The sequence below is a fragment of the Heptranchias perlo genome, chromosome 5 (genome assembly GCF_035084215.1).
Source record: "Heptranchias perlo isolate sHepPer1 chromosome 5, sHepPer1.hap1, whole genome shotgun sequence".
NCBI classification, from domain to species: Eukaryota; Metazoa; Chordata; class Chondrichthyes; order Hexanchiformes; family Hexanchidae; genus Heptranchias; species Heptranchias perlo.
The window spans coordinates 108,944,546-108,959,698 of NC_090329.1; the positions used below are offsets into that span (position 1 = coordinate 108,944,546).

Genomic DNA, 15,153 nt, shown 5'->3' on the forward strand with positions numbered 1-15,153 from the left:
TTGAATGTCAAGGGGAGGTGGTTGGACTCTCTCTTGTTGGAGATGGTCATTGCCTGGCACTTATCTGGCGCGAATGTTACTTGCCACTTATCAGCCCAAGCCTGGATGTTGTCCAGGTCTTGCTGCATGCAGGCTCGGACTGCTTCATTATCTGAGGGGTTGCGAATGGAACTGAACACTGTGCAGTCATCAGCGAACATCCCCATTTCTAACCTTATGATGGAGGGAAGGTCATTGATGAAGCAGCTGAAGATGGTTGGGCCTAGGACACTGCCCTGAGGAACTCCTGCAGCAATGCCCTGGGGCTGAGATGCTTGGCCTCCAACAACCACTACCATCTTCCTTTGTGCTAGGTATGACTCCAGCCACTGGAGAGTTATCCCCCTGATTCCCATTGACTTCAATTTTACTAGGGCTCCTTGGTGCCACACTCGGTCAAATGCTGCCTTGATGTCAAGGGCAGTTACTCTCACCTCACCTCTGGAATTCAGCTCTTTTGTCCATGTTTGGACCAAGGCTGTAATGAGGTCTGGAGCCGAGTGGTCCTGGCGGAACCCAAACTGAGCATCGGTGAGCAGGTTATTGGTGAGTAAGTGCCGCTTGATAGCACTGTCGACGACACCTTCCATCACTTTGCTGATGATTGAGAGTAGACTGATGGGGCGGTAATTGGCCGGATTGGATTTGTCCTGCTTTTTGTGGACAGGACATACCTGGGCAATTTTCCACATTGTCGGGTGGATGCCAGTGTTGTAGCTGTACTGGAACAGCTTGGCTAGAGGCGCAGCTAGTTCTGGAGCACAAGTCTTCAGCACTACAGCTGGGATGTTGTCAGGGCCCATAGCCTTTGCTGTATCCAGTGCACTCAGCCGTTTCTTGATATCACGTGGAGTGAATCGAATTGGCTGAAGACTGGCTTCCGTGATGGTGGGGATATCGGGAGGAGGCTGAGATGGATTATCCACTCGGCACTTCTGGCTGAAGATGGTTGCAAACGCTTCAGCCTTGTCTTTTGCACTCACGTGCTGGACTCCGCCATCATTGAGAATGGGGATGTTTGCAGAGCCTCCTCCTCCCGTTAGTTGTTTAATTGTCCACCACCATTCACGACTGGATGTGGCAGGACTGCAGAGCTTTGATCTGATCCGTTGGTTGTGGAATCGCTTAGCTCTGTCTATAGCATGTTGCTTCCGCTGTTTAGCATGCATGTAGTCCTGAGTTGTAGCTTCACCAGGTTGGCACCTCATTTTTAGGTACGCCTGGTGCTGCTCCTGGCATGCTCTTCTCCACTCCTCATTGAACCAGGGTTGATCCCCTGGCTTGTTGGTAATGGTAGAGTGAGGAATATGCCGGGCCATGAGGTTACAGATTGTGCTGGAATACAATTCTGCTGCTGCTGCTGATGGCCCACAGCGCCTCATGGATGCCCAGTTTTGAGCTGCTAGATCTGTTCTGAATCTATCCCATTTAGCACGGTGGTAGTGCCACACAACACGTTGGATGGTGTCCTCAGTGCGAAGACGGGATTTCATCTCCACGAGGACTGTGCGGTGGTCACTCCTACCAATACTGTCATGGACAGATGCATTTGCGACAGGTAGATTGGTGAGGACGAGGTCAAGTAAGTTTTTCCCTCGTGTTGGTTCGCTCACCACCTGCCGCAGGCCCAGTCTAGCAGCTATGTCCTTCAGGACTCGGCCAGCTCGGTCAGTAGTGGTGCTACCGAGCCACTCTTGGTGATGGACATTGAAGTCCCCCACCCAGAGTACATTTTGTGCCCTTGCTACCCTCAGTGCTTCCTCCAAGTGGTGTTCAACATGGAGGAGGACTGATTCATCAGCTGAGGGAGGACGGTAGGTGGTAATCAGCAGGAGGTTTCCTTGCCCATGTTTGACCTGATGCCATGAGATTTCATGGGGTCCAGAGTCAATGTTGAGGATTCCCAGGGCCACTCCCTCCTGACTGTATATCACTGTACCGCCACCTCTGGTCGGTCTGTCCTGCCGGTGGGACAGGACATACCCAGAGTCTGAAGGTCACAATCTTCCAGCTGTGCTGATAAAAGATCAGCTTTGCACCATTCTTTTGCTTTTGTTGGCAGAGAAGGGGTACAGAGAACAGAGAGAGAGAAAAAAAAGAGAAAAGATAATAGGAGAAAGAAAGAGGAGAGAAATGGTGAGAAATGCTGTCATGGCTACATTGCTTTGTGGGATTCATTATTGGCTCTTTCATAACAGTGGAAGTGGGAGCCACGTTTTCATGAGGAGCTCACAGTGGATGAATAAATCTGTTGCATTTCAAATCAGATAAAAGTCTATATATATTTTTAATATTTATTTGAGATGTGACTGGCCACTTCAAATTTTGTTTATTGTAATCAGACGATATCCATGGCCTTTCATACTCTTGGGAGACAAATACATTTTCGTTTAAAAGGAGATAGAAATCACTGAACAGGCTGATTGCTTTATCCTGACATCAATCAATTAAGGAGAAAGGGAAATGAGTTTGGGTTTAGCAGCTGGTGGAGTTGAGGAACCTATACATTTAATTTTATGAGCTTTGTTCAACTATAGAAAATATCTTTCCTAGGGACACAGTAACATTAGGAACAAGAGTAGGCCATTCAGCCCCCTTAGATCATGGCTGATCTGCACCTCAACTCAATTTTCCCACCGTTGCTCCATATTCCTTTAAAACCTAACTAACAAAAATCTATCTATCTCAGTCTTTAAAGCTCCAATTATCTGAGCATGCACAGCCTTTTGGGGGAAGAGTGTTTCAAATTTCTACTACCCTTTCCTGTATTCAAGTTTTGAACTTCAATGGGAACAAAGGGTTATATCTCAGGCAACATGCTCCCAGCTCTTAAGTTCTTCTGCACCCATCAAGAAAGGTTGCAGACTCTATGTGAGTAGACAAAACCTCACGTAGAAGTTGTAATGGGCTCTGTAATATCAGAACTAATTAAGTCAAAGTTAGCAATGTGTCTTTTTTTGTACTTGAGTTATAAGTTAAGTGAATTCTGCTGTATTGATTTTCTACTTTTAATAAACCTGAAGTCACATGGTCTGATAGCGGAAAAATAAACACTCTATCTGAAGGTTGGGACAAGAGAGTTTGTGTCAACATTAATTACACTTTGAAGGTAATTCATTGGCTGTGAAATGCTTTAGGATGTCTTGAGAACATGAACGGTGGCTGCATAAATACAGGTGCTTTCTTTCTTTCAACTCTGAGCTAATTAATCTAACAAGGATTTCTGTTAGACCCCTGGGAAACGTTACATTTCCAGATAGAGTGTCTATAAATTCAAGACTCCAGTTTGTAGGGAGGAAGAGCTCGCTTATGGAGCGGAGCATTTGGCACTGAGCATGTGAGAAATATCTGGGAAACCTATAAATGTAACATTCAAATTATTGTGAAGCAGTTGAATAAATGCAAGGATCACTTCACTTCCTACCCACTCCAGTTTGTGTATTTTAATAATCAAAAATAGTGCCAAGATGGTTATTTTTCAGTCATCAAGGCATAAGTAATGTTACAGCAGTATGCCAGAATTTGTTTTAACTTCCCATTTTTGGTGGGGCTCCCCCCATCCTTCCCAATGTCCGTCCTCTTCTGTTTACTTCCACGGCCAGATCATTGTCCACCAATGCCCTTAACTCAACCTCACCTTTGCTGAAACACTCATCCCTCAAGGAACAGTTTCTCCAACACTCCCCTCAACAACAGCACCCCACCTCCCTACACAAGCTCCACTTATCCAGAACTCGGTGACCTGTTTCCTATCCTGAAGTCCCACATGCCATTCACCTCTATCCTGCCAACATTCAGACCCTATCCCCCAACGTATGGATATCAAAATTTTTGATTTCGCTCCACCTTAACTTGTGAAATCTTCTCCAGCCCTAAGTGCCACCCAATACCCTCCTTTCTTCCAATTCTGGTCACACACATTCTGAAAGACTCTCGCTTAAACCTCTTTACCCTACTGCTTCACTCCTGAAAAATCCTCCTCAAACCTGGCTCTTCAACCATACTTTAAGTCACCTCCCTTAACTTCTCTTCTCCTTTCCACTTAACGGTCATTGTTGCCACTCCAAAGCACGGTTGTTCATTTTGTTACATAAATGCAAGTTCTTAGAGGTGGCAGATGATCAGCACTTCCTGCAGTTACCAGAATACTTGACTGGTCCAATAATAACTGAAGAATACATTACTCAGAGCAACCACATCAGTAAAAACGATACCCCGAACTGGAATGAAAGCAGACAGACAGTCTGCTACATCCAATGTAATGGGCACAGATTAACATTTTTATGTTTCTAGTGCAAGGTTTCAACTGAAGTATTTGGATGACTTGCAACTGAAAATCTCACACCTAGGATTTACCCAATGTTAACAGCCCTGGCATCAGCTCAAGGGTTTTGAGAGTGACCCTCGAGCAAGTCACTGCTTGCAACTGTGGCCTTCAACCAGAAATGTGAGATTTTTGTTCTATACCTTCAACTTCATCATTCTCGCCAACATTTATTCAACAATCAGCTCTGCTTTTTGTTCTCCAAGATTTCCAGTTATTTATTCAAGTTCTGTTTTAAAAAGAAACAGTTCCACCCTTTATCTGCCTCAATCGTCATTGTAGCTAGCTGCCTCAAAGATTCTCTCCCATTAATTCAGGCTGAAATTCCATCCACTCAATAGCAGCACTTGCTAAACAAAAATCAGATCAGAGTCAGAAACTGAGCAACACAATGGGTTAACACAGACCAACAGAATGAAAATTTTATCTCCATTAGTTCTCACTGAAGGATTATGATTGAAATGTGTTTGTATAATCTCAATGCAGTCCTAATGCATGAGACTACAGCAAAAACAGCCCACTAATTCACTGCCACTAACTTGACCTCAGAGAGGTCACAAAGATGTCAGGTGCAGAATATAAAAAAACATTCAAGCTCGTGCAGTAAGGGATGCTCCACGGATGAGTTAATGGCATATTTGGACACAGTAGAAGAGCTTTGCATTGTAACTGACTTGTACTATATTTGACCACCAAAGTGCTTTAAGCTGACACCAGGTGACAAATGAAAGTGTTCTAATCTCCCTCAAGATCAGAGCAAAAATGTTATTAAAATATAAAGGGCCCACTACTCCCAAACAGTTTCTATCCATACACTGGGGGTGAGGAGAAGAGGGGACAAAATCAGTTGATGACCCACAGGAGGGGAAAAGAGAAACTCCCTCTGTCCCAAATACTGCAACTGTTTCTACCAATTAAACAGTTCAGAATATTCAAATAAGGAACAATACCAAAAGCGGAATTAGATTTTTAAATATCCCTAGAACACCTAAAAGAGCACTGGGCGGGGAGGTCACAAAACTAACAACCTCCAATGAAATACTAGGCCTGATGAATCAGCTACATTATTAATAAAATATTCCAATCAGGAGACAGCCAGTATTCTAGAAAACTAATGAATCTCCAGACCAGAGGAGTTAGGAAACTAAAGTACTTCAAAGAAAAGTCTACCTCTAAAGCAGATACTTAGGAGTGCATTAAAGAGAACTAGCACTTCGCAAGAAAATGCAATTTAAAAAAAACACTAATAAATCTTGTACCAATTGTGGTGCAAGATCATTATTTTTTTTTTTAAAGTAGCACTTTCTTGAACAAATCAGTAGGCCAAACCTGGCTAAGGAGATAACTGATGAGCGAAGCAGGCAGCTGCCAATAAACTGAGCACAATAGTGGGACAGCCATGATCTGTGTGTCACAACATCCTAATGTGATCAGAGATAGTAAATATCTTTTGTTAGATATTGAAGTATACAACATCTAGTTATGTACATTATAAATAGGTTCCACTCATTGCCTAGAGTAGGTTACATCAGTATCACATAAATTGAACAGTATATGCCCCACCCCATAAAGCAGTGATATGCAAAATTCTATTTTCTTTCCTCATACTTACGTAATAAGGTTCAGCCTCTCTTTCTGTTATTTCATCCTGAGATAAAGCGAAACAGGTTGGTATTCTTCCAAACCAAACATCACGTAATACATCTCTGTCATCTGTCATTTTTCCAACACTCGATGCAGCACATAAAGACAGATGTGTCTCTGGCAGCTTAATGAGTAAAAACAAAAAACAATGAATGTACATTCGGCTAGCAAAACATTGGCCAAACCTCCTCCTCCTCATCATCATCATCACCACCCATATCCCTTCGCACCCCTCCCTCGCACCCTCCCCAGTCCATGTATGTGTACGAGTTTTATGGCTCGGTAGCCAAAATTGAATACGATACTCCAAGTGCATTATAAAGCCTTAGCACAGCTTGGGACTGGGGAGGATGCAAAGAAGTTGAAGACTGATCCCAAATGTTAAGAGGATGAACTAGAAGCAAGGGGTAGAGAAACTTAAGCTGCACAGTCTAGAGTTAGCAGGTAAGGTTTTCTCATTGAGGTATATAAATATAGTGAATTACAAGGTAAACTCAGGCAAGTTAGGAGATATTATTAATGCAGAGAATGTTAGGACATACACTGCCCTACCAGAAACAGTGATGGAATCAGAACCCATAATAGCTTGCAAAAGGGAAGTGGTTAATATTTAAAACTGGAAAAGATATGGGGAAAGGGCAGGAGAATGGGATAATTAGATAACTTGTTCAGAGAGTCTTGCACTCTAATTGTTCCAACTAGATCAATGTTCTATTAACTTTAATTGTCTTCTAGACATTGAAATTGTCATTATTTGGCCTACATCCTAGAGTTCTAAAAGTGGCAGCTGCAGAGAGAGTGGATGCATTGGTTGTGATCTTCCAAAATTCCCTAGATCCTAGAACAGTCCCTGCAAATTGGAGGTAGCAAATCTAACCCTGCTATTCAAGAAAGGAGGGAAGAGAGAAAACAGGGAACTATAGGTCAGTTAACCTGACATCAGTCATCAGGAAAATGCTGCCATCCATTATTAAGAATGTGGTAACAGGGCACTTAGAATATCATAATATGATTAGGCAGACTCAACATGGTTTTATGAAAGGGAAATTGTGTTTGACAAATCGATTAGAGTTTTTTTGAGGATGTAACTAGTAGGGTAAAGGGGAACCAGTGGATGCTGAGAGGTTGTTTCCCCTAGCTGGAGAGTCTGGAATTAGAAGGCATAGTCACAGGATAAGGGGTTGGCCATTTAAGACAGAGATGAGGAGGAATTTCTTCACTCAGAGGGTTGTGAATCTTTGGCATTCTCTACCCCAAAGGGCTGTGGATGCTGAGTCGCTGAGTATATTCAAGGCTGAGATAGATAGATTTTTGGACTCTAGGGGATTCAAGGGATATGGGGATCGGGCAGGAAAATGGAGTTGAGGTTGAAGGTCAGCCATGATCTGATTGAATGGTGGAGCAGGCTCGAGGGGCCGTTTGGCCGACTCCTGCTCCTATTTCTTATGTTCTTATGATGTAGTATATTTGGATATTCAAAAGGCATTTGATAAGGTACCACACAAGATTAGGGGATGGGGGTAATATTAGCATGGATGGAGGGTTGGTTAACAGACAGAAAACAGAGAGTAGGAATAAATGGGTCATTTTCAGGTTGGTAAGTTGATACTAGTGGGGTGCCGGAAAGATCAGTGCTTGGGCCTCAGCTATTCACGATCTATATTGATGACTTAGATGAGGGGACCGAGTGTAATGTATCCAAGTTTGCTGACGATAGAAAGCTAGGTGGGAAAGTAAGCTGTGGGGAGGACACGAAGAGTCTGCAAAGGAATATAGACAGGTTAAGTGAGTGGGTAGGAAGGTGGCAGATGGAGAATAATGTGGGGAAATGTGAGGTTATTCACTTTGGTAGGAACAATTTTAAAAATATTCTGTTTTTCTATGGTGAGAAACTATTAAATGTTGGTGTTCAGTGAGATCTGGGTGTCCCGAAACAAGAAACACAGAAAGTTAACATGCAGGTACAGCAAGCAATTAGGAAGGCAAATGGTATGTTAGCCTTTATTGCAAGGGGGTTGGAGTACGAGAGTAAGGAAGTCTTGCTGCAATTATACAGGGCTGTACTGTGTACAGTTTTGGTCTCCTTATCTAAGGAAGGATATACTTGCCTTAGAGGCAGTGCAACAAAGGTTCACTAGATTGATTCCTGGGATGAGGGGGTTGTCCTATGCAAAAGACAAGGCTGATGCGTTTGCAACCATCTTCAGCCAGAAGTGCCGAGTGGATGATCCCCATCATCACAGAAACCAGTCCTTCAGCCAATTCGATTCACTCCACATGACATCAAGAAACGGTTGAGTACACTGGACACAACAAAGGCTATGGGCCCCGACAACATCCCGGCTGTAGTGCTGAAGACTTGTGCTCCAGAACTAGCCACGCCTCTAGCCAAACTGTTCCAGTACAGCTAAAAAACTGGCATCTACTCGACAATGTGGAAAATTGCCCAGGTATATCCTGTCCACAAATAGCAGGACAAATCCAATCCGGCCAATTACCGCCCCATCAGTCTACTCTCAATCATCAGCAAAGTGATGGAAGGTGTCGTCGACAGTGCTATCAAACGGCACTTACTCACCTATAACCTGCTCACCAATGCTTAGTTTGAGTTCCACCAGGACCACTCAGCTCCAGACCTCATTACAGCCTTGGTCCAAACATGGACAAAAGAGCTGAATTCCAGAGATGAGGTGAGAGTGACTGCCCTTGACATCAAGGCAGCATTTGTCCAAGTGTGGCACCAAGGAGCCCTAGTAAAATTGAAGTCAATGGGAATCAGGGGAAAACTCTCCGGTGTCTGGAGTCATACCAAACCCAAAGGAAGATGGTAGTGGTTGTTGGAGGCCAATCATCTCAGCCCCAGGACATTGCTGCAGGAGTTCCTCAGGACAGTGTCCTAGGCTCAACCATCTTCAGCTGCTTCATCAATGACCTTCCCTCCATCTGAAGGTCAGAAATGGAGATGTTCGCTGATGATTGCACAGTGTTCAGTTCCATTCGCAGCCCCTCAGATAATGAAGCAGCCCGTGCCCGCATGCAGCAAGACCTGGACAACATCCAGGCTTGGGCTCATAAGTGGCAAGTAACATTCGCGCCAGACAAGTGCCACACAATGACCATCTCCAACCAGAGAGAGTCTAACCACCTCCCCTTGACATTCAACGGCATTACCATCACTGAATTCCCCCACCATCAACATCCTGGGGATCACCATTGACCAGAAACTTAACTGGACCAGCCACATAAATACTGTGGTTACAAGAGCAGGTCAGAGGCTGGGTATTCTGTGGCGAGTAACTCACCTCATGACTCCCCAAAGCCTTTCCACAATCTACAAGGTACAAGTCAGGAGTGTGATGGAATACTCTCCACTTGCCTGGATGAGTGCAGCTCCAACAACACTCAAGAAGCTCGACACCATCCAGGACAAAGCAGCCCGCTTGATTGGCACCCCACCCACCACCCTAAACATTCACTCCCTTCACCACCGGCACACCATGGCTGCAGTGTGTACCATCCACAGGATGAACTGCAGCAACTCGCCAAGGCTTCTTCGACAGCACCTCCCAAACCCACGACCTCTACCACCTAGAAGGACAAGGGATCGGTCATTTAGGACTCAGATGAGGAGGAATTTCTTCACTCAGAGGGTTTTAAATCTTTGGAATTCTCTACCCCAGAGGGCTTTGGATGCTCAGTCGTTGAGTATATTCAAGACTGAGGATGGATATTTGGACACTAAGGGAATCAAGGGGTATGAGGATAGGGCAGGAAAGTGGAGTTGAGGTTGAAGATCAGCCATGATCTTACTGAATGGTGAAGCAGACTCGAGGGGCCGTATGGCCTACTCCTGCTCCTATTTCTTATGAGAAGCTGTTCCAGGACAAAGCCTAACTGCTCATCAAGGCTACAACACAAACTTGTGATCAGAGTCTCAACAATTATTTTAAATTTCATTATCTCTGGGCCCATTTACGTGTATATGCAGCCAAAATATTGCAAAATGCGAAGTTGTCAAGGGGAGAGCAAAATCCACACTAAGGGTTCAGGGTTTGTGACAGCAGGCAATCCTTCAGGAAACTTGTGTTTTGACAGACACGAGGGCTGGGGGAGGGGGCGCGGTCCTCTTCCATTTTGCAAGGAGATCGCCTTTAAAGATCGCTCCAAAGTAACTTGAGTGCAAAGTCAGCCAGACATTAACTCAGTCAACTCTTTCAACATATAAATTAAACATGACAGTTATAATCTCCACATTTACCCTTCTGACCTATTCCTCTCTCTCTCACCGTCTCCCCTCAAAAGGAATTAAGTCCCATCTTAATTCCTTCTAATTGACAGTTGGTCAGTCTGTCGCGCGCCCAGGCCCCGCCCCCTCTTTCCCCGGGGCTGCCCAGGCCCCGCCCCCTCTTTCCCCGGGGGCTGCCCAGGCCCCGCCCCCTCTTTCCCCGGGGGCTGCCCAGGCCCCGCCCCCCCTTTCCCCGGGGGCTGCCCAGGCCCCGCCCCCCCCTTTCCCCGGGGGCTGCCCAGGCCCCGCCCCCCCCTTTCCCCGGGGGCTGCCCAGGCCCCGCCCCCCCCCTTTCCCCGGGGGCTTCCCAGGCCCCGCCCCCCCCCTTTCCCCGGGGGCTGCCCAGGCCCCGCCCCCCCTTTCCCCGGGGGCTGCCCAGGCCCCGCCCCCCCTTTCCCCAGGGGCTGCCCAGGCCCCGCCCCCCCCTTTCCCCGGGGGCTGCCCAGGCCCCGCCCCCCCCTTTCCCCGGGGGCTGCCCAGGCCCCACCCCCCCCCTTCCCCGAGGGGCTGCCCAGGCCCCGCCCCCCCTTCCCCGGGGGGCTGCCCAGGCCCCGCCCCCCCCTTCCCCGGGGGGGCTGGGCTCGAGCCGCGCTGTCAGTCACCCAATGGTTTCCGCTAAGAAGCAGCAACGGGGCGGAGACGGCCGCCGCGGCCTCCTCATCAACTGACAGGCCAGGCCAGTCCGCGACAGTCCATTTTTACCTGAGCGTCCCCGAGCAGTGGCTGCAAGTTCCCGCACCTGACTGATTACTCGCCTCCGTCTCCCGACACTCGAGCCCCGGGGCCACCAGCTCCGAGTCCGCCGCTTCCTCACAAACTCAAACTGAAAGGCGACGGCACCGACCCGCGTCACCAGCACGTGACACCGACTCGGACCTTCCTCCCGTGACCGCCAGCGGCACGATGGATAAAGGGGGTGGGGTGAAAAAAAGCGGCACCTCTGTGCCACAGCGCCACCTGCTGCACTGGCGGACCATCACTCACCCTTGATCCCATCATCATAAGTTCCACTCACTCGCTTCCACTCGTTCGTAAACCGAGCAAACGTTTTTAATTAGAGAGAACCAAAGGCAACGTGAGGAAAAACTTTTTTTTTTCCCCCACAGCCACTAGTCATGATCTTGGAAAGCATTGCCTGAAAGGGTGGTGGAAGCAGAATGAGCGGTGACTTTCAAAAAGGAATTGAATAAATACTTAAAAGGAAAAACATTTGCAGGGCTACGGGGAAAGAGCAGGGGGAATGGGACTAACTGGATTGCTCTTACGAAGAGCCGGCACAGGCTCGATGGGCAGAATGGCCCCCTTTCGTGCTGTAATGATTCTATGAAAATCCACTGAAATTAATGTTTACGTTTTACAGTGGGACAAGGTAAATTTAATTTAATCATGCAGCACAGAAGGAGGCCATTCGGCCCGTCCTGCCTGTGCCAGCTCTTTGAAAGAGCTGTCCGAATTGCTCCCACACCCCAGCTTTTTCCCCATGACCCTGCAAATTAGTCCTCTTCAAGTACATGTTCAGTTGCCTTTTGAAAGTGCCTATGGAATCTGCTTCCACCACCCTTTAAGGCAGTGCGTTCCAGATCTTAACAACCCTTGGTGTGAAAACATTTCTCTTCATTTCCCTCCAGTTCTTTTGCCAATTATTTTAAATCTATGACCTCTGGTTACTGACCCACTTTCCAGAGAAAACAGTTTCTCACTACTTGCTCTATCAAAAACCCCTCATAATTTTTAATGCCTCTGTTAGGTCTCTTAATCTTCTATGCTCTAAGGAGAACAATCCCAGCTTCTCCAATCTGTCCACATAACTGAAGTCCCTCATCCTGGTAAACTTCCTCTGTACCCTCTCCAAGGCCTTGACATTTTCCTAAAGTGTGGTACCCAGAATTGCACACACTACCCCAGCTGAGGACTAACCAGTGATTTGTAAAGGTTTGGCATGATGTCCTTGTTTTTGTATTCAAAGCCACTATTTACAAAGCTAAGTATCTCATATGCTTTCTTAGTAGCCTTATCAACTTGTCCCACTACCTTCATAGATTTGTGAATATGCATCCCCAGGTCCCTCAGCCCTTGCACCCCTCTCAAAATAGTACCATTTAGATTATACTACCTCTCCATGTTGTTCCTCCCAGAGTGCATTACGTCACACTTATCCGCATTAAATTGCATCTGCTATGCTTCTACCCATTTCACCAGTCTGTCCATGTCCTCCTGAAGTCTGCTACTATGCTGCTCACTATTTACTACATTGCCAAGTTTTGTAACATCTGCAAATTTCAAAATTGTACTCCCTATGCCCATTTATCTGTAACAAGAAAAGCGATAGTCCTAATACCAACCCCGGGGGACCCCACCACATACTTCTCTCCAGTCAGAAAAACATCCGTTCACCACTAATCTCTGCCTCCTCTCCCTTAGCCAATTACATAACCAAGTTACCACCATCCCTTTAATCCCATGTGCTTCTATTTTCTGAATAAGTCTAATATGTGGTACTTTATCTTTTGATAATCCATATATACAACATCTACTGCACTACCTTCATCAACCCTCTCTGTTACTTCATCAAAAAATTCAATCAGGTTAGTCAGACACGATTTTGCCTTTAACAAACCCAGGCTGGTTGTCCCTTATTAACCCATGCTTCTCCAAGTGAGAATTAATTTTGTCCTTAAATTAGAATCATAGAATCATAGAAAGGTTGCATCATGGAAGGAGGCCATTTGGCCCATCGAGACATGCCAGGTTTATGCAAGAGCAATCCAGCTAGTCCCACTCTCCCGCCCTATCCCCGTACCCCTGCAAATTTTATACTTTCAAGTACTTACACAGTTTGATTTTGAAGGCCATGATTGAATCTGCCTCAAAAAACCCTCAAAATTTTGAATGTCTCTATTAGGTCTCTTAATTTTCTCTGCTCTAAGGAGAACAACCACAGCTTCTCCAATCTGTCCACATAACTGAAGTCCCTCATCCTGGTAAACTTCCTCTGTACCCTCTCCAAGGCCTTGACATTTTCCTAAAGTGTGGCACCCAGAATTTTTTTTTTTATTCGTTCACGGGATGTGGGCGTCGCTGGCAAGGCCAGCATTTATTGCCCATCCCTAATTGCCCTTGAGAAGGTGGTGGTGAGCCGCCTTCTTGAACCGCTGCAGTCCGTGTGGTGACGGTTCTCCCACAGTGCTGTTAGGAAGGGAGTTCCAGGATTTTGACCCAGCGACAATGAAGGAACGGCGATATATTTCCAAGTCGGGATGGTGTGTGACTTGGAGGGGAATGTGCAGGTGGTGTTGTTCCCATGCGCCTGCTGCCCTTGTCCTTCTAGGTGGTAGAGGTCGCGGGTTTGGGAGGTGCTGTCGAAGAAGCCTTGGCGAGTTGCTGCAGTGCATCCTGTGGATGGTGCACACTGCAGCCACAGTGCGCCGGTGGTGAAGGGAGTGAATGTTTAGGGTGGTGGATGGGGTGCCAATCAAGCGGGCTGCTTTATCTTGGATGGTGTCGAGCTTCTTGAGTGTTGTTGGAGCTGCACTCATCCAGGCAAGTGGAGAGTATTCCATCACACTCCTGACTTGTGCCTTGTAGATGGTGGAAAGGCTTTGGGGAGTCAGGAGGTGAGTCACTCGCCGCAGCTAGTTCTGGAGCACAAGTCTTCAGCACTACAGCTGGGATGTTGTCGGGGCCCATAGCCTTTGCTGTATCCAGTGCACTCAGCCGTTTCTTGATATCACGTGGAGTGAATCGAATTGGCCGAAGACTGGCTTCCGTGGTGGTGGGGATATCGGGAGGAGGCTGAGATGGATTATCCACTCGGCACTTCTGGCTGAAGATGGTAGCAAACGCTTCAGCCTTGTCTTTTGCACTCACGTGCTGGACTCCGCCATCATTGAGAATGGGGATGTTTGCAGAGCCTCCTCCTCCCGTTAGTTGTTTAATTGTCCACCACCATTCATGACTGGATGTGGCAGGACTGCAGAGCTTTGATCTGATCCGTTGGTTGTGGAATCGCTTAGCTCTGTCTATAAGCATGTTGCTTCCGCTGTTTAGCATGCATGTAGTCCTGAGTTGTAGCTTCACCAGGTTGGCACCTCATTTTTAGGTACGCCTGGTGCTGCTCCTGGCATGCTCTTCTACACTCCTCATTGAACCAGGGTTGATCCCCTGGCTTGTTGGTAATGGTAGAGTGAGGAATATGCCGGGCCATGAGGTTACAGATTGTGCTGGAATACAATTCTGCTGCTGCTAATGGCCTACAATGCCTCATGGATGCCCAGTTTTGAGCTGCTAAATCTGTTCTGAATCTATCCCATTTAGCACACACTACCCCCTCAAGCAGTGCATTCCAGATCCCAACAACTCGCTGCATAAAAAAGTTTTTCCTCATATCACCTTTGGTTCTTTTGCCAATCACCTTAAATCTGTGTCCTCTGGTTCTTGACCTTCCACCACTGGGAACAGTTTCTCTCTATCAACTCTGTCTAGACCCTTCATGATTTTGAACACCTCTATCAAATCTCCTCGCAACCTTCTCTTTTCCTAGGTGAACAACCCCAGCTTCTCCAGTCTATCCATAGAATCGTGGAATCTTCTTGTGTTCTTTAGATTTGTGGTTGGGATCAGATCAGCCATGATCTTATTGAATGGCGGAGCAGGCTCGAGGGGCCGATTGGCCTACTCCTGCTCCTATTTCTTATGTTCATATGTTCTTATCCCTGTATCCAGGGAGGATTGGAAAATTTACGGCACAAAAGGGGGCGGCTCGGCCCATCGTGTCCACGCAGGCCGAAAATGAGCAACCCAGCCTAATCCCACTTTCCAGCACTTGGTCCGTAGCCCCGTAGGTCACAGCACTTCAGGAGCA

General features: G+C 46.7%; 1 protein-coding gene across 3 annotated transcripts in view; it reads right to left on the reverse strand.

Moving 5' to 3' along the window:
• The window catches only part of atg5 (ATG5 autophagy related 5 homolog (S. cerevisiae)), a 198,478-nt gene extending 187,300 nt beyond the window's left edge, over positions 1-11,178 (reverse strand). For 2 of the 3 annotated variants that reach the window (XM_067984962.1, XM_067984964.1), the window contains exons 1-2: positions 10,995-11,178; positions 5,976-6,131 (exon numbers count right to left, since the gene is read on the reverse strand). In XM_067984962.1, coding sequence (XP_067841063.1) covers positions 5,976-6,083 — 108 coding nt within the window. In that variant the 5' untranslated portion in view covers positions 6,084-6,131; positions 10,995-11,178. The remainder of the gene's footprint in view (positions 1-5,975; positions 6,132-10,994) is intronic. The other variant, XM_067984963.1, reaches the window with a different exon arrangement.
• Positions 11,179-15,153: the final 3,975 nt, after the last annotated feature.